At 52.4% G+C, this 21,654-nt stretch overlaps 8 protein-coding genes across 8 annotated transcripts; 6 read left to right on the top strand and 2 right to left on the bottom strand.

The window, feature by feature from the left end:
* Positions 1-608: 608 nt before the first annotated feature.
* On the top strand, positions 609-2,967 carry J4E84_010871 (uncharacterized protein; the record flags this gene model as incomplete). The annotated part of the gene is made up of 2 exons (XM_049393426.1): positions 609-616; positions 888-2,967. The coding sequence occupies 2 exons, from the start codon at positions 609-611 to the stop codon at positions 2,965-2,967; spliced, it is 2,088 nt and encodes a 695-aa protein (XP_049238870.1).
* A 1,250-nt stretch (positions 2,968-4,217) lies between these two features.
* J4E84_010870 (uncharacterized protein) lies at positions 4,218-6,337 on the top strand (the record flags this gene model as incomplete). Its single annotated transcript, XM_049393425.1, has 4 exons — positions 4,218-4,542; positions 4,591-4,810; positions 4,859-5,046; positions 5,094-6,337. The coding sequence occupies 4 exons, from the start codon at positions 4,218-4,220 to the stop codon at positions 6,335-6,337; spliced, it is 1,977 nt and encodes a 658-aa protein (XP_049238869.1).
* A 1,216-nt stretch (positions 6,338-7,553) lies between these two features.
* J4E84_010869 (uncharacterized protein) lies at positions 7,554-8,610 on the bottom strand (the record flags this gene model as incomplete). The annotated part of the gene is made up of 2 exons (XM_049393424.1): positions 7,554-8,515; positions 8,565-8,610. The coding sequence occupies 2 exons, from the start codon at positions 8,608-8,610 to the stop codon at positions 7,554-7,556; spliced, it is 1,008 nt and encodes a 335-aa protein (XP_049238868.1).
* A 224-nt stretch (positions 8,611-8,834) lies between these two features.
* On the top strand, positions 8,835-9,878 carry RPS0 (structural constituent of ribosome; the record flags this gene model as incomplete). The annotated part of the gene is made up of 3 exons (XM_049393423.1): positions 8,835-9,060; positions 9,149-9,363; positions 9,417-9,878. The coding sequence occupies 3 exons, from the start codon at positions 8,835-8,837 to the stop codon at positions 9,876-9,878; spliced, it is 903 nt and encodes a 300-aa protein (XP_049238867.1).
* A 707-nt stretch (positions 9,879-10,585) lies between these two features.
* J4E84_010867 (uncharacterized protein) lies at positions 10,586-11,570 on the top strand (the record flags this gene model as incomplete). Its single annotated transcript, XM_049393422.1, has 2 exons — positions 10,586-10,789; positions 10,839-11,570. The coding sequence occupies 2 exons, from the start codon at positions 10,586-10,588 to the stop codon at positions 11,568-11,570; spliced, it is 936 nt and encodes a 311-aa protein (XP_049238866.1).
* Positions 11,571-11,908: 338 nt separating this feature from the next.
* On the top strand, positions 11,909-13,033 carry J4E84_010866 (uncharacterized protein; the record flags this gene model as incomplete). Its single annotated transcript, XM_049393421.1, has 1 exon — positions 11,909-13,033. One exon carries the CDS (start codon positions 11,909-11,911, stop codon positions 13,031-13,033), a length of 1,125 nt encoding a protein of 374 aa, XP_049238865.1.
* Positions 13,034-15,645: 2,612 nt separating this feature from the next.
* On the top strand, positions 15,646-16,915 carry J4E84_010865 (uncharacterized protein; the record flags this gene model as incomplete). The annotated part of the gene is made up of 2 exons (XM_049393420.1): positions 15,646-16,339; positions 16,389-16,915. The coding sequence occupies 2 exons, from the start codon at positions 15,646-15,648 to the stop codon at positions 16,913-16,915; spliced, it is 1,221 nt and encodes a 406-aa protein (XP_049238864.1).
* Positions 16,916-18,898: 1,983 nt separating this feature from the next.
* J4E84_010864 (uncharacterized protein) lies at positions 18,899-19,547 on the bottom strand (the record flags this gene model as incomplete). The annotated part of the gene is made up of 2 exons (XM_049393419.1): positions 18,899-19,449; positions 19,541-19,547. 2 exons carry the CDS (start codon positions 19,545-19,547, stop codon positions 18,899-18,901), a joined length of 558 nt encoding a protein of 185 aa, XP_049238863.1.
* Between the last annotated feature and the right edge of the window lie 2,107 nt (positions 19,548-21,654).

Below are 21,654 nucleotides of genomic sequence, written 5' to 3'. Positions count from 1 at the left end.
CGCTGCCAGTCGCCTGCATGGTGCTACTGTATGATAGCGACTGCGGGCGGTATCGCGCCATGAGCATCGGGTGATGCAAAATTGAGCCGCATCTAGGTGCTGATCCGCCGCTGTCAGCACCAACAGCTTTCCTGTGATTGCGACAGCCTTCAAGGGGAGCCTGCCCAATCTTCGATCTCGCGAAATGACCAGAAACATCGCGAGATACGACTAAAGAGGCAACACCAAGCTAGACGGAAAACTAGAGCCTGGGGACAGACTGCATTCACACCTTTAGCCGCCCTTGGGGAGGGTTGGCGTGCACAATAGCTGCCACCGCCCACTGCTAAACGCGATGCGCCCCGCTCCAGGAACGGCCCTCCGCAAAAGTTATTGGTATGCTAGTTTAGCATCCGTCTCCCTGCGTCTGTAATTCGCTTGCTGCACCATGTCTTATCAACCCTCCGCCTGGAAACACCCTGGTCACGTTGCACATGGCGGCCGCTTTCGGGGCCACGCAGACCTTTCCAGGCAAAAGGCCCTACCTCGCCCTATGCCAACGACGCTCAAGCATGCGCCTTCTATTGCCCTTCTTCTGGTGATTGGCCTCTAAGCGGCGACCCGACGCCATGTATTCGTCGCCATGCCGCTTGCCACAACCAGAGGCGTTCCGAGAGGCGGATCAAATTGTGTACCACAATCAACAGCCGATGTTTCTGGCCCCGCTGACGCCTGACAACAGCATTGTCTTACTCCATACTTACTGAAGCCTGACAGCCACTCTCTCGTCATCCGATTTTCTTTTTCCTGGAGATGATCACCAGCTCACCACTCGGCGCACGACTTGTGTCTTGTACTAACACGCGGGGCTCGCAGACATAAGAGCTCCATCACAACCCATCAATCAGCACAATGAGTGCGAGGACATTGACAAACGTCGTCAACGACCAAACCGTCGCCTTGAACGCCCTTATCTATGGATACGCTGGGCACAGCCTCGTCACCCCGCAGCACGCGCTCCAGCAGATATGGTGGACCGAGGAGCGAATCAACGAGAAGGTCAACCATGACTTCGTGACTTCAAGGCTACAACCGAAAGAAAGAGAACGTCTTACACAACCTGTCGGCTTCGGCGATCTGAGCGACGACACCTACATCGAATGGATCTTGGAGAAAGCAAGACGACTGTTCCTGATCTTGGTCGAGATTGGCGAAGCGGATAGGATCTTCGCTGTCGTTGACAGATCGTGGGACGACGATGATTTGCCTCTCGAAATGGACGATATAGAGCAGCTTTCGCTTTCAAATCGCCGCGATAACCACGCCGATGCTCGCTTCTACCACACACAATTTACATTCCTCCTAAGAGAATTGCGGGAAGGCATACATATCGATTATGCGCCCAACGAGGAGATTCCAGTCGAGAACGTAATGTCTCTGCCCGTGGCAGTGAGCTTACAGGCCTGGCAACGTATGCACCTACCGAAGAAGGCAAGGGAAATCTACGTTCGCAGGCGATTTCCGCTGGGCGACCCAGAAACACCGGATGCGTTTGAAGAAGACTTCAAGATGGATGTCGAAAGCGCAAGGATGGTCGAGCATGAGCATCTTGCGCCGATCTGGGCCTCGTATACCTCCAAAGGCGTTGGTTACATTGTCACCAACTTTGTAGGGCAGCATACTCTTCGCACTTTCATTGATCACCGCAACCCGACTCAGTACCAGAAGCTGTTGAAGCCTGACCGGAGATGGCTGGTACTTAATTGGCTGCACTGTCTGGCAGACGCCATTGCAACGCTGCATCAAAATGGATTCTGCCACTCCGCCATTCGACCGTCAAACATCCTCATTGACGAGCAGAATGCGATAGCATTTAGCGACATCGGTAGCCTTGAGACGTTTCAAAAAGACAAGAAGCCCGACGCAATGGACGCCTACGTATACAGTGCGCCAGAAACACACATGAGCACAGGACCTTTCGACCCCAATGACCCTGCGCCTTCACCCACTATCCCAAACGGTCGACATGCTTCGATGATTAGCAAGAGTTCGTCGGGGTCATCTGGCAGTAATAACTCACAACGGCAGAAGCTTACCAAAGCACCTACAACAGACTTCTCTGGTTTCAACTTTGGATTCAAGAAGTCAAAGGCGAAGCCTACACCGAAGAAACGGTCGCGAGTACACGAGACTGAGAAGGCAGATGTGTTCTCGCTTGGTTGTGTTTTCCTGGAGATCATCACATTCATGCTGAAGAAGAAACCTCACGATTTCGTCAAGCACCGAACATCGAAGCAAAGGACCAATACTGGCGGCAAGAACTCTCGAACAGATTCATCGTATCATGTCAATCTTGACAAAGTAGAGACTTGGACGAACTCACTCGAAAAGGCTTCATTTGAGCATGACGACGACGCGTTCCGGGCGATCCCTCCCATATTACAGGTCATCCGAAGTATGTTGAGCAAAGCACCTATGCTTCGTCCTGCGGCGCGCGATGTTCGCGACAAGATCTTCGATATTCTCTTTGAAAATACCTCCATACCCGACATCCATTGCGGCGCTCACAAACATGATATTGGAGTAGCGGCATCGTCGTATTCCGGCTCGGATAGGGCGTCGCTAATGACAATGTCAACAATGACTTCAACGAGTTCGAGTACCTCTGACGCGGATACCATACGCTCAAGCACGACGCGTGTAAGCTCGATACTGAACTCGTATTCCGACCGAACGACCTTGTTCGGTATCGAAGAAGATGATAGCGCTTCGATAAAGACGCTAGAACCCATAGCCACACAAGCCCAAATTGGCAGAGCATATGAATCACCGAGGGAAGCCCCAATACCACCAAGCTCTCCCACTTCACCAACATCACCACGGTCCCCAATGTCGCCAATGTTCCCAAGCTCTTCAAGCCCTTCGAGACCGACGTCATCAGCCACGAAGGGGAAGTCTTGGAGCAAGCCATTCATGCTGATGCCATGAGATTCTGCAGGATCGAGACCCATAATGTTAGACTCGAGCAGGCATCACGTTCAACCTCTTCTCGCATCTTCATCATCTGAGCATACTCAGACATCCGCGAGGTTGCTATAGATTGCGGGGTTGTATGCAGTGCAGTCTTGGGTGGCACGTGGCGGTACCAGCCTTACGGCACGGGGTGACATCGCAAGAGGATTAGGAAGGTGGTGAGCGACCTGGGCACTGCTATCATGCGAATGGCGGGCATGCATACGGCTAGAGAATGCCGATGTTACAGGCATGTTGTGAGCGACAGCACATGTGAAGTGCCCCACACCTACGCATACGCGTGTCCTGTACGATTCTGACAGCTCAGCGAGTTTATTGTATAAGTTTCTTACAACGTAGCACGAATATATATAATACCTTTCAACGAACGTCTGCAGACGTTTTGTTCCTGGTTGTACTTCTGAGCCGCATGCGAGATCGTCGCAACCTGACGCTTATCTCATCAACCGCATTTGCTGAGGCGGGGTATCCCCGCATCCTACATGTGCACCACTCTGTCAGACTATCGCCAACAATTTCATGTCCATTGCGCAGGCCTAGTATTGACGGTGTCTCTTCCTAACTGCCCCAAAATTCATCCCAACGTTCTTGCCGTCAAATCTCATAACGTGTTGTTGTCTGCAATGTCTACATGACACCTTCGGGTCATTGTTCGCTGGTCCGAACTCAGAATCCGGCCCCATTTGATCCGTATGGTGCGGGGAATCAACCGGCCCTGTAGCCAAGACGCTGATCGCAGCTGATCAGACTCGTTCTACTACGTCAATGCATCTGACACTCTGCAGGTAGGTAAGCGTCAGGCATGCATCCACGGCGTTGACGTACAACCACCTCTTCGACGTTCAGCGTCAGCCTCGTCGTCTCCAAGGCGCCAGGCTTATGCAGTAACCGAATGCTCTGCAAACGCATACTGAACGCCATGCATCAGATCAGCCGGCCCGGCCACGCGACTATTCTGGCCTGTCCAAACATGCGCCGAGCTACCTCAGTAGTAGCATGATCGTCGACGGTGTGCAGCCACCAGGATCATCCCGCCGCTATTCCCAGAACTAAGAATACCAATATGCAGCTGCAGAGCCGTCACAGGTACCATTGAACCATGTTGTCATGAACCCACCCATGGCTTAAAAGCCGCCGTCGTCCTCCGCATCTCAAAGGTTTCTTACCGCATCTTGGATGCGCACCTGCCAACCGATAACTTCATCATGCAGCTCAGCTTTGGGCTTGTTACAGGGTTGTTGACGTGGTCAGCTGTTGCTGCCACTGTCAACACAATCCTTCCACGGCAAAGCAATCGGACAGACTACAAGGTTGGATATACTCCACTCAAGACGGAATGGACAGACACAGTGGGGACCAATCCTTGGCCAGAGTATCCACGACCACGCCTCCAGCGAACAGACTGGAAAAACCTTAATGGTGTGTGGGGATACAGGAACACTACAAATGGTTCGGACGCATCACCACCTTTCGGACAAACACTGGAAAACCCGGTCCTAGTTCCCTTCTGCCTTGAGAGTGCTCTCTCGGGTAAGTCAACCCAGACTTCCGACTAGAAAGGTTACTGATGCAGCCTAGGTGTGACAGGAAAGGGTCGCATGTGGAGTTGGTACCAGACATCATTCGCAGTACCATCATCATGGCCTAGCGGTAACAACGTCATCTTGAACTTCGGCGCTGTTGACTACGAGGCCACCATCTTTGTGAATGGTAAGAATGCTGGTTTCCACAGAGGTGGATACTTCGAGTTCAGTGTAGACGTGACGCAGTACCTGAGCGCAAATGGGACAAATGAACTGTGAGTATCGTAAACCGAGGATTGGAGACAAAGCTAAGGTCATCACAGGCTGGTATACACCTTCGACCCGACGGATGTGGATATGGTCCAAATACCGATCGGAAAGCAAACGTTGAACCGAGAGGGCATGATCTGGTACACACCATGTAGCGGTATCTGGCAGACTGTGTGGCTTGAGTCAACACCAAAAGAGCATATCTCGAAACTGGACCTAACAGCGGATATGGATGGGACTGGTAAATATGAACCTTGCTCTCTGATGGTCATCGCTGACATATCGAAGTGACTGTAACTGTTCACAGCAGCACTAACCTAACAAATATCCCATACGAGATCACAGTCCATGAACTAGGCTCAACCGATGCCAAAGCGACAGCTAAGGGTACTAGCGGATCCGCGTTTACCTTCAATGTCCCATCGCCAGAACTGTGGACACCGGACAGTCCCACCCTGTACAATATCACCATAAAAATGGCCAGTGACACCATCCAAAGCTACACCGGATTCAGAACTGTTTCCCGCGGTACCATCAACGGGATACAGCGCCCACTCCTGAACGGAAAGTTCGTTTTCCCCTTCGGTACGCTCGATCAAGGGTACTGGCCAGACGGAATCTACACACCCCCAAGTGTCGAAGCCATGGTTTATGATCTCAAGGTGCTGAAGAATGTTGGCTACAACATGGTACGCAAGCACATCAAAGTGGAACCAGCCTTGTTCTACAGAGCTTGCGATGAGATGGGCATGTTAGTCATTCAAGACATGCCTTCTCTGCGACCAGACCTACCGGACGGCTGTGGCAGTAAGCGATTAGCAGGCCAGGACGCGCAAGACGAGTTTGACCGACAGCTGGCTTTGATGGTAGAGCAGCTCAAGTCATACCCCAGTATCTTTGCTTGGACGATCTACAACGAAGAATGGGGTCAGGATACCTCGCCTCCATGGCCCGAGTTCCCATTGACGGAGATGGTCAGAAAGATCGATCCCACCCGCCTAGTCAATTCTGTCAGTGGCTGGACCGACCACACAGCCGGTGACTTCGACGACAACCACCACTACTCCACACCCCAATGCGGAACGCCATTCTGGTCCCGCCAAGGCAACAACTACGACTCCGCCTACGACAGTTCGCGCATCGGTCTGCAAGGCGAATTCGGCGGCATCGGCACACAGCTCCCCGAAGATGACTTCGCGCACGCCTGGTTCAAGGACCTAGAGAAGCAGACCGCATACGAACTTACCAACGGAACTAACTGGTGGAACTATCGCTGTCACGATTTGCTCAACCAGTTGCGCGAGCAGATTGATCTTTTTGCTTGCTCGGGTGGGGTCTGGACGCAGACTACGGATGTGGAGGGGGAGGTTAATGGGATGATGACTTATGATAGGAAGGTCGTGAGGATGAATGAGACTATGTGGAAGGAGGATATACAGGCGCTTTATGATGCGGCGGAGAAACGGGCGCATAATGCGACGATGGTTATGAGGGATGTAGAAGGTGGGGGCTTGCAGTACGGTATGCCTTGATTCGCGAGCAGAGCACGTGAGAGACGTAGTTTCCTGTTGCTCAATTCCGTCATTACTATCTACGCAAAACACATGTCATTGCAGCAGAGTAATATCTGAATTCTTTCAACTAACTGACGAGTTTCCTCCACTCCCCCTCCAGCATCCCCAACGTAACAACATCCCACCAACCCCCCTCAAACCACACACTCTCCCTCTCCCTCCCCTCAACCACAAACCCCAACCTCTCATACAACCTCAGCGCACCCTCATTCCAGCTAAACCCCCTAACCTTGACCCTATGCAACCCCGCCCGCCTAAACGCATAATCAAGCGCCCACCTAATAGCCTCCGAGCCATACCCCTTTCCCTGATATAACGGTAGGATATCAAGCCCAATCTCCGTATTGCGATGATGTTGTTTATGGGGCGGTAACAAATCTAAATGGATTTCGCCTACAGCCGTTCCATACTCTTCGTCCACGATCTCTCCGTTCTTTCGCCTTGTTGTAAACATTTTTTCGCGGTCTTCGTCATCCAAAGAGAGCGTTTCTGGCAAGTGGGGCAGCCAGATGATGGCGCCTAACAGGCAGTCGTTTTGGACGCCTTTCATGAATTTTTCAGTGTCGGAGGGGCCGGGCAGCTTGATGTTGTCGAAATTGCTGTTTGCGTAGCCGGTGTGGTCGGCGCTGAAGGCGTGGAAGACGTTTATGTCGATGGGGCGGATTGCGCGGTAGTGCAGGCGTTGGCTGGACCAAGGGTTTGGTGGGGGTGTTGGGTTTGGGGGTGGGGTTGACATTGTCGTTGTTTGGAGTGATGGAAACATGTCGGGATCACAGGGAAGGATGTGGTTTTTGAGAGTGTGATGCCTGCGGAGATGTATTCGTTGGTATTGGTTGCTGCCTTATGGTAGGAACGTGGTATAAATGATGTGTCGTTTTGTGGACGCCTAGGATTTGCGCCCTTCACGTGATTGCGCCCTTCATAGTCGCAAGAGCTGGGGGAGGTGATGCGAGACTAGACTCGGCTGAAATGGGAAGGTGGGAAGGCGATACGGAAAGCATGGAAAAGGATTGATCCACCTCGTTTAGCAGTATACATACAAGGGTACTTTAACAAATCATAATTTACATGTGCCTAAGTACTCATAATGTGCAGATGCATTCAACTACAATCCGTCGATGCAAACGTGAAGAGCGTCAGATGGAAGGGCGATGAAAAGACTATTCAATTGCTCTCACAACGATATCTCGCCTCTCCAGGTACCCTCGGTCAGCCCAAGAGTCTCAATACAATGCTGCCACCTGGGCCCACCTCTCTCTTTCCGTCTCAGGTACTGTAGCAACTTCTGCCTCCTGTGCACCAGCAATTGCAGGTTCCGCTTGTTGTGCTTGTCGCCCTTTCCTCGGGCTTGTAGAAAGTCGGCCAGGGTCTTGATCTTTGCTGTCAAGATGGCGATCTGGACTTCGGACGACCCAGTATCAGGCCCGACGCGCTTTGCAGTCGCTGCAACGTTTGTTTCTGGGCGCACGGTGCGGACTTCTTCGGCACCTGACCGGCTCAATGATGGCGCCTTGGGTGGGAATATCCTATCGGTGTTGTGACGCCCGAATGTCTCTACACAGCGTGTGATGTTCACGCGCATGCGATCTTTGCTCGATCCGTTCTCGAGAGCGGTGATGCGGGCAATGGCCTCAGCGGCTCGAGCATGATCCTTCTTGCTTTGCTCCTCGATCTCGTCGGCCGACAATTGGATTGCCTGCGTCTTGCCGAATATGGAGTTGGACCATTTAGTGGTGGGGGCCGTGGTCTCCTCTGGAATTATACCCAGCGGAACAGCCAAGTCTTTGCTCCTGTCCAATTGTTGCCTAACAGTCTCTGGCTCGAAGGCATAGTTGAGGTGCTTCCGGTCTTTGGGGATCTTCTTGCCCTCTTCGTACGTAATTGGTTTTCCAGTGTCGAACGACTCTACGAATGGTGTTGCAACACCGCGGACTGGGTCTCCGAGGCTCGCTACACGGCCTTGTTCGAGCTCAGCACGGCGCGTGAGATTGGCAGCCTTCTTCCTGTTCCGCTGAGCGACAATGTAGGGATCGTTTGCGAGGCGCTTCTTCTGTCGTTCAGCTGACTCGGCGTACAGGTGCGATGTGGAGGCGAAAGTTCGGATGGGGAGGGTGAGTTGATTGGTGGTTGAGAAAGCTGGGGAGAAGTCAGTACAAGCGGGTGATGGATGACAGCCTATACTTACACGTCGGCGCCCGCAGGCACGACAGGGCAGGTATTCGCGGCGGCATTGCTGGCTGCTCTCTCGCTGCCACCACCCTCGAATGTTTTGCGGATCCATGGCCGGCGACTGGTTTTGCCGATGCCGGCGCGTCATTGCGCCAGTCCGCTTGCGGCTAGGCGCTCCCACCACGATGCGAATATCGCGAACACGAAAGTTCGTCGACTCAGTCTCTCGCACGCAACCCGACAACTCCTGTATACCGACCAGCTCGTACAGCGCCAAACCGTCAAAATGGCTCCTTCCAACCTCCCCGCCATCTTCAACCCCACCCAGCAGGACATTGAGATGCTCCTCGCTGCTCAGTGCCACCTCGGTTCCAAGAACCTCCAGGTGCACATGGAGCCTTACCTGTGGAAGACCAGGCCCGACGGTGTCAACGTCCTGAACATTGGCAAGACCTGGGAGAAGATTGTCCTTGCCGCGCGCATCATTGTCGCCATTGACAACCCGGCCGACAGTACGTTCACTCGCGCAATTCGAGATGTATAATCTTGAAAGATGCGATTATTGGCAGACGAGGATTCTGGCTGACACTGAATGAATAGTCTGTGTCATCTCTGCCCGTCCCTACGGACAGCGTGCCGTCCTGAAGTTCGCTTCCCACACCGGTGCCACTGCCATCGCCGGTCGCTTCACCCCCGGTAACTTCACCAACTACATCACCCGTTCGTTCCGTGAGCCCCGCCTGGTCATCGTCACCGACCCCCGCACCGACGCGCAGGCCATCAAGGAGGCTTCCTACGTCAACATCCCCGTCATTGTAAGCATCCAATTTAGAACATGGAGAAGGGTCAAGGGACTAACATAGAACAGGCCCTCTGCGACGGAGACTCCCCCACCGAGTACGTCGATGTCGCTATCCCCACCAACAACAAGGGACGTCACGCCATCGGTCTCATCTGGTGGATGCTTGCCCGTGAGGTCCTCCGCCTCCGCGGTACCCTCGCCAACCGCGAGACTGAGTGGGACGTCATGACTGACTTGTACTTCTACCGCGACCCCGAGGCTGAGGAGAACAAGGACAGCGCTGGTGTCGAGGAGGCCAAGGTCCCCGGTGCCGATGAGGTCGGTGCTGGCCCCGTCGCTGATGGCTTCACCAGCGAGTGGGAGGTCTCCGGCGCATCTGCCGGTGCTTTCACCGCCCAGGCTGCCGCTGCCCCCGGCACCAGCTGGGACGCTGACACTGCCGACTGGGCTGCGTCTGGCGATGCTCAGACTGGCAACGAGGGCTGGGGTGCCGAGACCGCTGCCCCCGCTACCACTACCCAGTGGTAGATGTCTTGACCCGTTTCGTCGATGCTTCTCTTACATACCCTGTCTTTGACAACCTGGCATGTGCCGGCGGCGTAGGAGTAAAAAGGAAAAGGAAATATGAGACCATTTGACAACGACTCAAAGATATAACCATGCTATGTCTGGATGGGGACGTGTTGAGGGATATGATCAATGCTACGCGCTTATGAGGGAAAGATATCCATACAATGTATGGGGGAAAGCCCTGTGCTGGCGATCGGGTTGTACTTAATTGGCGCCCACTCCTTCAATGCGAACCTTGTTCCATGACCATTCTGACTACAACTTCCCAACCTTGCCATGCTTTGATGTGAGAGTGAAAACAATGCCAGACCCACCTTTCTCTACATTGTGTGCCCAGAACATCGATGCTCACGCGGAGTGCATGTGTAAAAGATGAGTCGAGCCAACATGTTTGTGAACACGAACAGCACCGTCGCGAAAACCAACAACTACGGCATGCGCGGTCTGTACGCAAAGAAGAGTATAGGAGGAGACAAGCTTCCGGCTTCTAGAATGAGCATTACCCACGCTCCCACGCTGATGATCCCTGCGCTAGCGTTGCCGTAGCCCGAGGCTTGTACGCGTCGCCCGGCATCGTCGGCCATCTCCCGCCTCCTTGTGCGAACATCACTTCTTTGAGCTGTGTCGTGACTTCCTCTTCCTTTTTGTCTTCGGTTAACGTCACCATGCGTCCTTTTGCTCTTCTCGGTCTCTCGGCGCTGGCTACCGCAACTATCACTCGTCCGACAACATCGGACTATAGTCAAGTCACTGAAGATGAGGTTGGCCGGGAATACACGGTGAAGCTGGAATGCGTGGGATGCCCGCTGCGTGCTTGGACGAGTCCTCATAAGGCAGAATGGCTGCATCCGGCACCGAGGAATTCTCTAGTAAGTGCACTCTACAGCCCTAAGAGTGAATGCGACTGACCGTGATCAGTTGCTTAAGTTCGTTTTGGACGAATTTAACGATGCGTTACTTCTCAACGATCAGCGCATATTCCCTCTCGATCCCATGCCTCTCAACATAAACGCGAAGCAGGTCACCACCGAGGTGGAGCAGGAAGAGACGGATGCGGATTCCGAAGACGCCTCAAATCCGAACAAGCATAGCAGGATAATATTTCCCCTACAATACGAGCATACCATCTTCCGCGCTGACGAGCCTGAGCTTTGGTGGCTTCAGTTCAATGTGACGGGCTTGCCCTGGGGAGAGACCGCTGAGCCAATCAAGTTGGGTCAGAGGATTGTTCAGATCTTGGTGCGCAAGGAACACGATGAGAATATGGAAGGTGGATATATACTCTCCATCGAAGAAGTACTAGTCGTCTCCGCAAAGGGCAAGATGCCACCGCCGAGGATGAAGTGTGGCAAGCTGGCCATGATGCAAACAACATTTGACCCACGTGAATGGGACGAGTACGGTAGATTTGGCACGTTGTCGAGGGCCTGGAACGCTTTTGTTGGCAGAATACAGGTTGGAAAGGATGCCCTACTTCTCCCGCTCCTTGCACTGCTTGCGGCTAGCCTCGTCATGGCACGTCGCCTGTTTCTGCAGAGACAGCAGGAAAAGCCTGGCACAGACTCTGAGGCCGAGACTGCTCTGTTGGGCCGAGATGCGCCTCCGCCATACGCAGACATACCTGTGATCAAGATTGAAGAGTATGATTAGTTCAAACAAGTCTGGAGGCTGGAGCGCAATCAATACAAGCGGGTCGGAGTCTTGCCCGTATCTCCGCGTTGCATTCGCCCTTTGCGCCCAAGCGGCATCTTGGCTCTATGTACCACCTCAATCTCGGGTTTCCGCTATCTTGCTTGTCTCTGCGCTCTTTTCATGCTTTTTGTTACACCGACATTCTTGCTCCTGCACCCCTCGGGCGCGCCCGGGTGAGAAGCGAGAGCGTTCCACAAGCTCGGTAGGTTTAGCCGACACATTCACCTGTTCAACCCAAACCAGGCGCTATCGACTCAATCATTGCTTTACTATACGCTTCCCTTATATCGTCAAGTATGTCCGTCATCGTCGAGCAATACAACAAGGAATGGCCGCAGCAATTCGAAAATATCAAGTCGGAGTTGGAACATCACCTACAGGACATCGACTACCTCTCGATCGAGCACGTGGGTAGTACATCAGTACCGGGACTTGTCGCCAAACCTATCATCGATGTTGACATCATAGTCACTCGCGACAATGTCCAGCCTGCTATCGACGCTCTCATCGAGAAAGGGAAGTTCGACTACCTTGGAGAGCTGGGGATCGTGGACCGTCATGCCTTTAAAGACCCGAACCAATCCAATCGCCACAACGTCTACTTGTGTGTTGACGGTGTTGCACAAACGCGCAACCACCTCAGCCTGCGAGATACGCTACGCTCTGACTGCGAGTTGAGGGATGAGTACGCGCGGGTGAAGCTTGAACTCGCGGCAAAAGCAAACAACATCGTTGACTACATGGTCGCCAAGGGAAATGTTATTCAGAAGATTCTCAAAGCCTCTGGTGCCTTTACCAAGGAGGAACTCGCAGCCATCGCTCGCGCAAACGTGAAAGGCGAGCGCTTCGGTGCCATAAAGACACCCCGTCTGCTCCTTCGCGAGTTCGTGATGAAAGACGAGGAAGGCTACTTTCTTCTCGAAGGAAACGAGCAAAATGCACGTTACCAAGAGTGGCCCCCTCGAACACGCCAACAAGCTCGTGAGCTCGTCTTGGAAAACATCCGCAACCACAACGACGTGCCACGAACGAAGTACGAACTCGCTGTCGAGACGCTCGACGAACAATTCATCGGCCGCGTCGGCGCCAAAACATCTCAAGCAAATTCCGACTCCCTTCCAGGTGAACATACCATCAAGCCTGTTACCCACGCCAAACTCTGGTTCTCCTTCTTGCCGTCAATGCAAGGTCAGGGTTACGCTACAGAAGCCATGACGGCTTTCATTGATGCGCTGAAAGAAAGACTGCAGAATCAAGGGAAGTTGGAGATGGAGATTGAGTGTGATCCTAGGAACGAGGGGAGTTGGAAGTTGGCGGAGAGGCTGGGGTTTGAGAGACATAGCCTGACGAAGGAGAAGACGCAGATCAAGGGCGAGTGGGTGGATAGTCTAGTTTTGAGAAAGATTGTTGGGGATGTGTAAGTGAACCAGTAATGTCGTGTGTTGGAAGGAAATGCTAACGTATGACAGGGCATTTGCGTCGAAGCATGTGCGGAGGGGAAGTAAGGTTAGCAGCAGTATGCGGTTGAGCGCGACGGAACTGTTTGAGAGCTGTCATTGACGACGTTCCAAACATGAGTTGCGGGACGGCGACGGCATGACTTCTTGGCCTCAGTCTTCTTCTAGGAACGCTTCAGGTCGATACTTGATACGGTATGAGAAAGCAGAAAGTTGGTTTATGCCCCTCAGTCCAGCTACCATTCCATTGATACTTGTTGCTTAAACACCCCAGACGTAACTCAAACTACCAACACAAATCATGCACATGAACGAGATTTCAAAACGAGCGACTGAATCGATACATCAAAAGAGTGTGGAGTCCCAAGACCAATAGCAAGACAATATGTACACCAAAACAAACCCCTTCCTCGAGACAAACTCAGCAGTTTTTCGCCCACGATTTCTGCGACCATGCTACCTCACCACCAAACCCTACACCCTCCTCTATCGCCCCTACTACCTCATCCCACACCCATCTAAATAGGCGTAACAGCACTAATATCAATCAACGTAATGGGCTCAAGATCATTCGGCGTAGGCGCTGCAGCCGCATCCCCTCCATCTGTAGCCGAAGGAAGCGTGATCAACGTAAAGGGCGCCAGACCATCGCTCGACTCCGTAGTCGTAGCCACCTCAGTAGGCAAAGTGATCAACGTGATCGGCGCAAAATCATCGCTGGTAGTCGCCGGCGCGCTCACGTCCGTAGTAGTGATGTTGGGGAAGGTTTGGTTGGCGGAGGGGAAGGCGGTGACGGTGACAGTGACAGTTGTTGTTACGGTGATGGTATGAGTACCGGACCAGGACTTCGTTCCCCAGTGTGCGGCGCGGGGGTGGAGGTCGGGAGTGAGGCGTTTGAGGGGCGCTACGAGGGCGAAGGAGGTGGGGAGGAGGGGGAGGAGGATGAGGGACTTCATAGTGGGAATGATGGGGGTTGAAGTGATGGATAGTGTGGTGGTTGATGAGATGATGGGACAAGATGAGGAGGATGGGATTTATACTTCTCCGGAGCTTTCGAACGCGTCAATTTGAGGCTGGACGGAAAGAGGACAGAATCATGACGCGTAAACCCGCAGATTTCTCCTGAATAAAGCAAGCCACGGAGTACACTGAGTTTGCGCCTCTCAGACGCCTTCTGCTACTCCAAGCAGGGCGCTGTACGCGTATCCAGTACAACCCGTTATATGTCTGTAACGACACGTGTGTTCACAAGCCACTCAGAAACACCCCTTCCACGTTTTCAGCTATGTTCCGTGGTCTACGTATGTCTTGGAATCACGCTCGAACCGATGTAGTCGCCAAGGCTCCGTGTACTGAAAGCGCGTCGGACTTCGCGTGGGCTGACACCTACTAGGACACCTTTCATTCCGGTCATCGCGCATATCATTTATCTTACAGCGGACATTTTGCGAAGTCCGTCCCCGGCAGATTTTGAGCGCTCGGTGATATGGAAAGCGCTGACGTGGGGACGTAAAGATATCGAGGTAGGCAGATTGCTAGTAGTGCAGTGGACTTCAGTGCAGGTGCATGTGGCCTGAAATTGGCATCTACAACAGTTAGGTGACTGGAGGATTAATAGTGTGATTGACTGTGGTATGTGACAAGTTATCGATGCTCAAGACAAGGTGAAGAGGGTGGCACGTGGCTGGGTTGGGTAGCTCTTGCCCAATCTGCACATATGATGTCATCGATAACTTCTATCCACGCTTCACCACCTCAGACTCTTCTTTCGTTTCCGGACAGCCGCGAACGTGCACAGTATTACTTCAGCTGCCATTATCAATGCAACCCGGGCAAGAAGCTACGTTAATAGGCAAACGTCAGTGGTCAGATGCCGCAGCCTACCTCATTTTTCATCGAGCTTCACCTGCCTTCTGCCACGTTCTTCAGTGTGCAACCGCAATGGTGATATGGTTATGCAGGACCATCCGTATTCACTGACTTATGGAAGAGGCCTCAAACTAATCGTGATAGCACGGCGTGATGGAAGTGTCTGACGCTGAAGCGGCGTACTTATACCGGCAACATCTGGTTGTGTGAAGTCGGTCTGTTTACTTATCATTGAAGCAGTTTTATGGCCTCCGGAAGTCTTTGTTCAGACTCAGAAGGCCGCGACTGATCGAACCGCCAACATAAACAGTGGAGCCGGATGTGTCCACAGGACGGACCGAACGACGCATGTATGCGTTACAAGACAGGAATCCTCGACGGCACAAGATTTCGTGAAGCAAGGTATCTTCACACATGCCTAATATCGGTTTGTCAGAGCCCTAACCGTGACAACAGCTGGGCACACCTGTAGTGCGTACATTCACAAGGCTCTCGCGGGTACCATGGAATCTACGCCGACATCATCACTCTTATTAATTGCGGTCATCTGCATGCTGAACTGCTTCAATGGTATTGTCATACTGGTGCGTTTGCGACGTACTTCGTTCATATAAGAACAGCTCCGGCAGGCTATCTTTCTTTCCAGCATAAGTTCCCCCATTTACAAGAGAATCCTTGATTGTATCCGTTACTAAGAGATAGTTACCATGTCTACATCTTCAACCCCAAATCTCGACCATGTCGATAACACCACACATGGACCTATCCGACCAGCTACATCCGATGGACCTGATTCAGAACGTTCTGTGGACGAGCTCCCGGTCTCGGACCCCTCACACCCGGATTACCCTCCGCTTCGTCACACCCCGGATTACTCTCCACAGCCTCATGTGAGCCTCGCAAGTGCAGACGCAGATCAATCTGTGCTTCGGCAAGCGCATTCGTCTGTCGTAGTGCCTGCTGGTCAGATACATGGCGATACTGCACCGCAGACGGCAGACTACAACATAATCAAATTGAATCCCCCTAAGGAAGCCGACAACGTCGAGGAAGCCCTAAAGCCCGACAACTCTGATGACGCGGATGAAGACGCCGACTGGGATAAGAGTTCTCCAGCTGGCATCCCACGGCTGGCTGAATACATGGCTCGCGTGCCTGAGCGGGCTATTTTCCGTACCTTCCGAACGCTCGGCGTGCAGAATCTCCTCTTCATGCAATCAGAGATCGACTATCTTGAGTGGAAGCTTCGTAATGTGATGACCAATTTCAGAGAGGGAAAAGGTGGCATCACCAAAAAATATGCCACAGATTGGGCTTGGAATACAATGGAGGATTCCGCCGAACCACAGCCCAAGCAGTATCATATCATCATGCAGATTCGTGAGAAGCTTGAGAAATACGGTAAACTTATCATTCAATCTGTGGGACTGTGGCGCTAACACTTGTATAGAAGAAGCACTTCTGCGACAACATATGCTCGCCAAGATCGCAGTGCCCGATCATTTTGATCTCGACCAGATTAAATCCTACAACGTGTCTCGCGCTACACGCGATAACTGGATTTTTCACCACAAACCTCTTTATGGCCTTCCTGAAGACTGTGTCAAATATGATCGGTTCCATGGACATGTAGCTACGGACCTGATCTCACTCAAGTCCCGCGAATTCAGCGACTACTTTACTTTGTGGGTCTGCGAGCGGTCACTTACCATAATCAGAATTTTTGGGAGATTCTTGGAAAAGTCTAAGTTTGGTGGCAGTCCAGTAATTTACGACAGCACTCTCAGAGAGTGCACCCATGTCTTCACGGCAGTGCTTGCGAGTCTAGTGCCTGTCGCTGTTGCATACATCTCTCAGCAGGAAAGAGATATGTCCCAAATTGTGGTCATGGCGTCGACAAACCTTCTGTTATCGGGCTGTATGGTCTACTTTGCGGACGCGGGAAAAGTGTATCTCTTCCTCGCTGGTATCTTGTAAGTATTTTGCGAAAGACGTAGGTAACGTGAACTGACTGCCACACAGGTTCTCCATGTTTCAGTTGTTGATGATTTCGAAACAGTAGTCAAAGGTGGAGGAGTTGCCGTCTTGTACGCATGTCTGGATGGAGGTCAGCTGGGCTGATAACGCTACATGATAATCTCCATATCGTCACTGCAGGGCCCGCTAGGGACTGCGAGTCTTTCCTTTGTAATCAGTGAACTCGATGGCTCAATGTCATTTATGTTTTCTGCGATCTTCTTGGGTCACATCCAACAAGCATAAGCTACGTCATTACCCTCCTCCACACGTCTCTACTCGTCCGTGAGGATTCCACGCGCTTCACTCCGACTTGCGCAAGTTTGCGTGGGATCCACTTCTATACCCTCTCATTCCTTCCAAAGCTGACTGCAACTTCTCACACCACCGCGATGGCGGCTCTACACCCCAACGCTTAGAGATACACGAGCAACTCCGCTACGACCAAACAACATGGAAACACCGCCATTGGCCTGTGCCCAATTTATACGCCGTTGCTTGAAGCCGTGTAGTGAGCGCAACCCACCACAAGACGCCCACTGTCCAATATGTACAGAGGAATACGATCGCGGTAGTCACAAAGCAATGCGCGTCGTTGTCCAGCCGCCCGCTCAGTGCAACCACGAATTCTGTCAAGCCTGCCTCGAGAAGATCTTCGCCCGTCGCAAGACCCAAGACAACACCAACCTCTGTCCGCTATGTCGCGCCGTATGGTTCCGAGCCGAATATGAAAGCCTATCAGCGCGTAGTCGTCGTTTGACAGAAGAGGCCACAGAGGTTCTTAGAGGTAGTAACTCTGCTCCTTCCCTCTTCGCGGGCGTGCCCGAAGGCCCTGCGGGCGAAACCATGGCGGATTCTGCCAGGAGAGATACGAATCCAATACTACTGCCTGCACGTACACCCCGACCTTACGCGCGTACCTGTCAGCCCCGTCCGTCTGCGACCCAGTCACGTACTGCATCTGGAGACACTCGCTACAGCGGAGACTGGCGCACTGAGCCCGTCTTCACACATCGTGAGTTCCACGCCGCACTCGCCGCAGGGCAGGCGGCAGCCGGACAACCAGCGCCTCAGTCTGCGTCTTCAGGGCCTCACACAGCCTCTCATCCCACTCATCCAACCCCCCAACCATTCCAGTTCGGCCAGCAACGCACCCCATTCCCAGCGCCTCCACATCGACCCCAATTCAACTATCCCCCAGACGATTCAAACTCCACAAACTCCACACGCACAAGCGAACAAAACAGAGCAGCGCCACCCCATGCTTTCCAGTCACTCGAGTTCCAGCGTCGTTCAGCCGATCTGGATGCTCGCGAAGCTCGTTTGGCGCAACGTGAAGGGGAGTTGAGAAGGATGCGTCAAGCGTTGGAGCGGCGGGAACAGGAGTTTAGTGCTTTTTGTGAGAGAGGTAGGCAGCTGTTTCGTGGCCGGGATGGGGGGTGTTTGAGCGCTGAGGGGTATTGATGGATGTGGGAGGATGGGGTTGTAGAGTCTGCGTTTATAGGCTCGCGAGGTTAGATTTGCTGCTTCATCAACCTTTGGTGCGATTGGGTTTTATTGATAATGTGGGATATCCCTGTTCAAGGGATGCGCAAACGATGGATAAGGTCCTCTAGTGTTATGGGAATTATAGAGATTGGCTGGATAGGAACAGGATGCGGATACTTAGTGATAATTACAGTTGTAGCTACAATGGGTTCGCTGCTCTAGGCCACTGGCATTTGCTAAAAAGTACAGCAAGAAACGCTTTCACAATGGGATCGTTCGACAGACAGATGTTCACACCTCGATAACATGGGAAGATAGCAATTATTAAGCTTATTGTATGGATATTTCGCATCCAAATGATACGGGATGTCTACCCCGGATACTGGGACAAGCCAGATCGCGTGATCGTGATTAGCTCGCTATCTCATCAATCCTTACATGAGCTCTTCTGCCCTTCTACATCCTCCGGAAATTAGCGGTAAACTGCATCATCTCAACCTGCAGTACGTTCCTCTCCCTTTCAGCGCGCAGAATTTCCCTTTGCTGCTCCTCCTGCTTGCGTTCGAAATTGACACACAGAAGCTCATTGAGATAACGGCTTTCATTCCAGAGACGAGTCAGTGTTTGCCTGAGGGCGCGGTCTTCATCCTGAATAGTCGGATCAGTGCGTACGACTTGAAGAGCCAGGCCTATGTGCCCCCCACCCTCAAGTGGGGGAATCACGATAGTTTCGATGTTTTGCAAAATATTGCTGACTTCGGTTAAGTTTGCCCAGTGCCTATCGCGTTGTTCACGCTGTTGCGGACTGAGAACTTGTTCAGCTTCCTCCCATTCCCATTCCCATTCCTCTTCCTCTTCTTCCTCTTCTTCTTCTTGTTCTTCTTCGAGTTCTTCTTCGAGTTCTTCTCCAAATGCTGCTTCAAGTCTTTCTTCAAGTTCTGCTTCAAGTTCTTCTTCTTCTTCGTCGTAGAAGACTTCATAGAAATGTTCTTCTTCGTCTTCGGCGCCTGGCTGCGATGGGGGTAGTCCACCAAGCGCGCCACGTATGCATTGCCGACAAATAGGACAGTAATGGGCCTTTTGCATACCGCTATTGACCCAACATTGTAAGCAGTCTCGGCCGAAAACGTGACTGCAATGTGTGCCTAGAAGCTTGATAGCTACATGCTGATCCTCGTCATAGTCCCCCTGGCAAATAGGGCATTCTGAATCGTGAAGTGTTTCGGAGGCGGACAACACTATGTATCGCTCGATCGTAGCCGGGGGAGGCGCGTTGATCTCAGTCCATATCGATCTTAACTGTGTCATGGCATCAACTATGTGTTCGAACATCCACATCTCGCAACTCTGTGAGCCATCCTGGGACGGCTGGGATGTATGATCGTCGTTCTGCTGATGAGACATCTCGGTACCCATGATGGATTCTGTGCGAGTTATGAATAAGTGCTTGAAGGTTGTTGTCGAGCTATGTTAGTGTGGAGAAGAGGTACTGCAGTGCTTGGTACAATTCTTATAATGCTTCACCGTGCATGAAGCACCCACAGGCTCAAAGTCGACAACACTGTCCAAAACTCGAACCCATTGTGAACCTACCGACTCAGGAGTGAAAGCCTGTTAGGCCTCTCTTTCCCTCGTCCAGCTGGTGTTGACAGTGTTGAGACGGCAGGAGCGATGAGACGAGGCTCTATGGAGTCGCGCAACTTGGCAATGATTTCGTTATGCGAGTAAAAGCATCTGTCACATCGAAAGCGGAGCGATAAATTGTTGCCGTCAATGGCGACATGATCAGGAATTCCCTTGCACGGCGGATATGTTATGGCAGTGTAGATGGCACTCGCGACTGACCTCGGGACACCTGCTAGCTTTGCAAGCTATCACAGAATTGGGTTAGCGCAGTCGCTTCAGGCGCATCCCTGCGGACAAAATGTCGATCACGTTCAACTTTTGGCATCTGTCGAGGTAAAGAGCAGCGAAACACATCGACATTGAAGCCGCAATTGGGATTTATCACGACTCCAACTTAGACATCCGCGCTCATTCGGTTCCGAAGATGGCCGACTCGGCAAACAACTCAAACGGTGCATCTACCACACAGGCAGAGTCATCAACCTCATCGTCACAAACACCCAACACACAGCCAGAGTCGGCATCCTCATCATCATCCGCACCGCCTCAGGCGTGCGCGCAATGCGGGAAGTCTCCGGATACGCTCAAGCAGTGCATCAAGTGCCACAGTGTAACGTACTGCAACAAAGACTGCCAGAAGGCGCACTACAAGGCGCACAAGAAAGCATGTCCTATGCTTGCGCAGGAGTACGTGAAACTGCATGAGCCGAAGATGGCATCGAAATCCAGTTCAAGTGCGCCAGGAGCAAGGGACAAGGGACTGCAGAAGTGGCAGGTACGTTGTTCATGTCTCACACTGATGTTAAGTTGGTGCTAATGTTGATAGTTTGATACTTGAGTGTAAGAGTACGTAAAGGCGATGGTGGCGCGGCGGTTGACCGAGGAAGTGTCTTGATGGAATGAAGCTAGACGAGCGTGGAGCTAAGGTGAAGGTACTTGGAAACAAGCCAAAGCAACAGGACCCCAGAGCTCAAGGTGGGCTGTCATAGTCCGCAGGCACAAAAGCTTGGTATGGTGTTTACGTTTCTGCGGCTGGTTCTTGGTCGCAGACAATGAGCAAGGCGCATCGCCGGACAGACCTTGTAAGCAGAGTCTGACATCTGACAATCCATGCACGGGTGGATCGGTCGCAGAATTAATAGCGAAGTTTTACGTTTGTAAACTATGGAATAAACCCTGAGCTCGGTAGTGGCGAGATGAAAATGTGCGCCGGCAAGTCCCGTGACAAGCAGCATGGCGCTGATCATTAACTTAGGCTGCATCCAGCTAAAAAGAAGTTTTCACGGTTTTCGATTGCTGACAATCAAGAATCCGCTGGCCAAAAGAGACATCTCGATGGGAAGCCTAGACTCGCATGGCCCTTCGCCTTGTAGGGCAAAGCGTGTCGCGGCAGCTGAGTGTGGCTGCACTGTGTGACTGCGGGTAGATAGCTTGGAGGCTTGCTAGACCCATGCCAAAGACGCGCTGTAAGCTCGCACCAAAACGTTGGTGAGGGTAGGTGACTGTGGAGCGAATTAAAAACTTGTGCGTTTTGGCCATGAGCTGTGCAGAGACTGGCTGCGTTCGACGAGGCGATTGGCAGGGTG

Source organism: Alternaria hordeiaustralica (assembly GCF_023758085.1).
Source record: "Alternaria hordeiaustralica strain BMP 2776 chromosome Unknown scaffold_48, whole genome shotgun sequence".
Taxonomy (NCBI): domain Eukaryota; kingdom Fungi; phylum Ascomycota; class Dothideomycetes; order Pleosporales; family Pleosporaceae; genus Alternaria; species Alternaria hordeiaustralica.
Note: the sequence above shows the minus strand (reverse complement) of the source record. Positions and strands in the feature narration are given on the sequence as shown.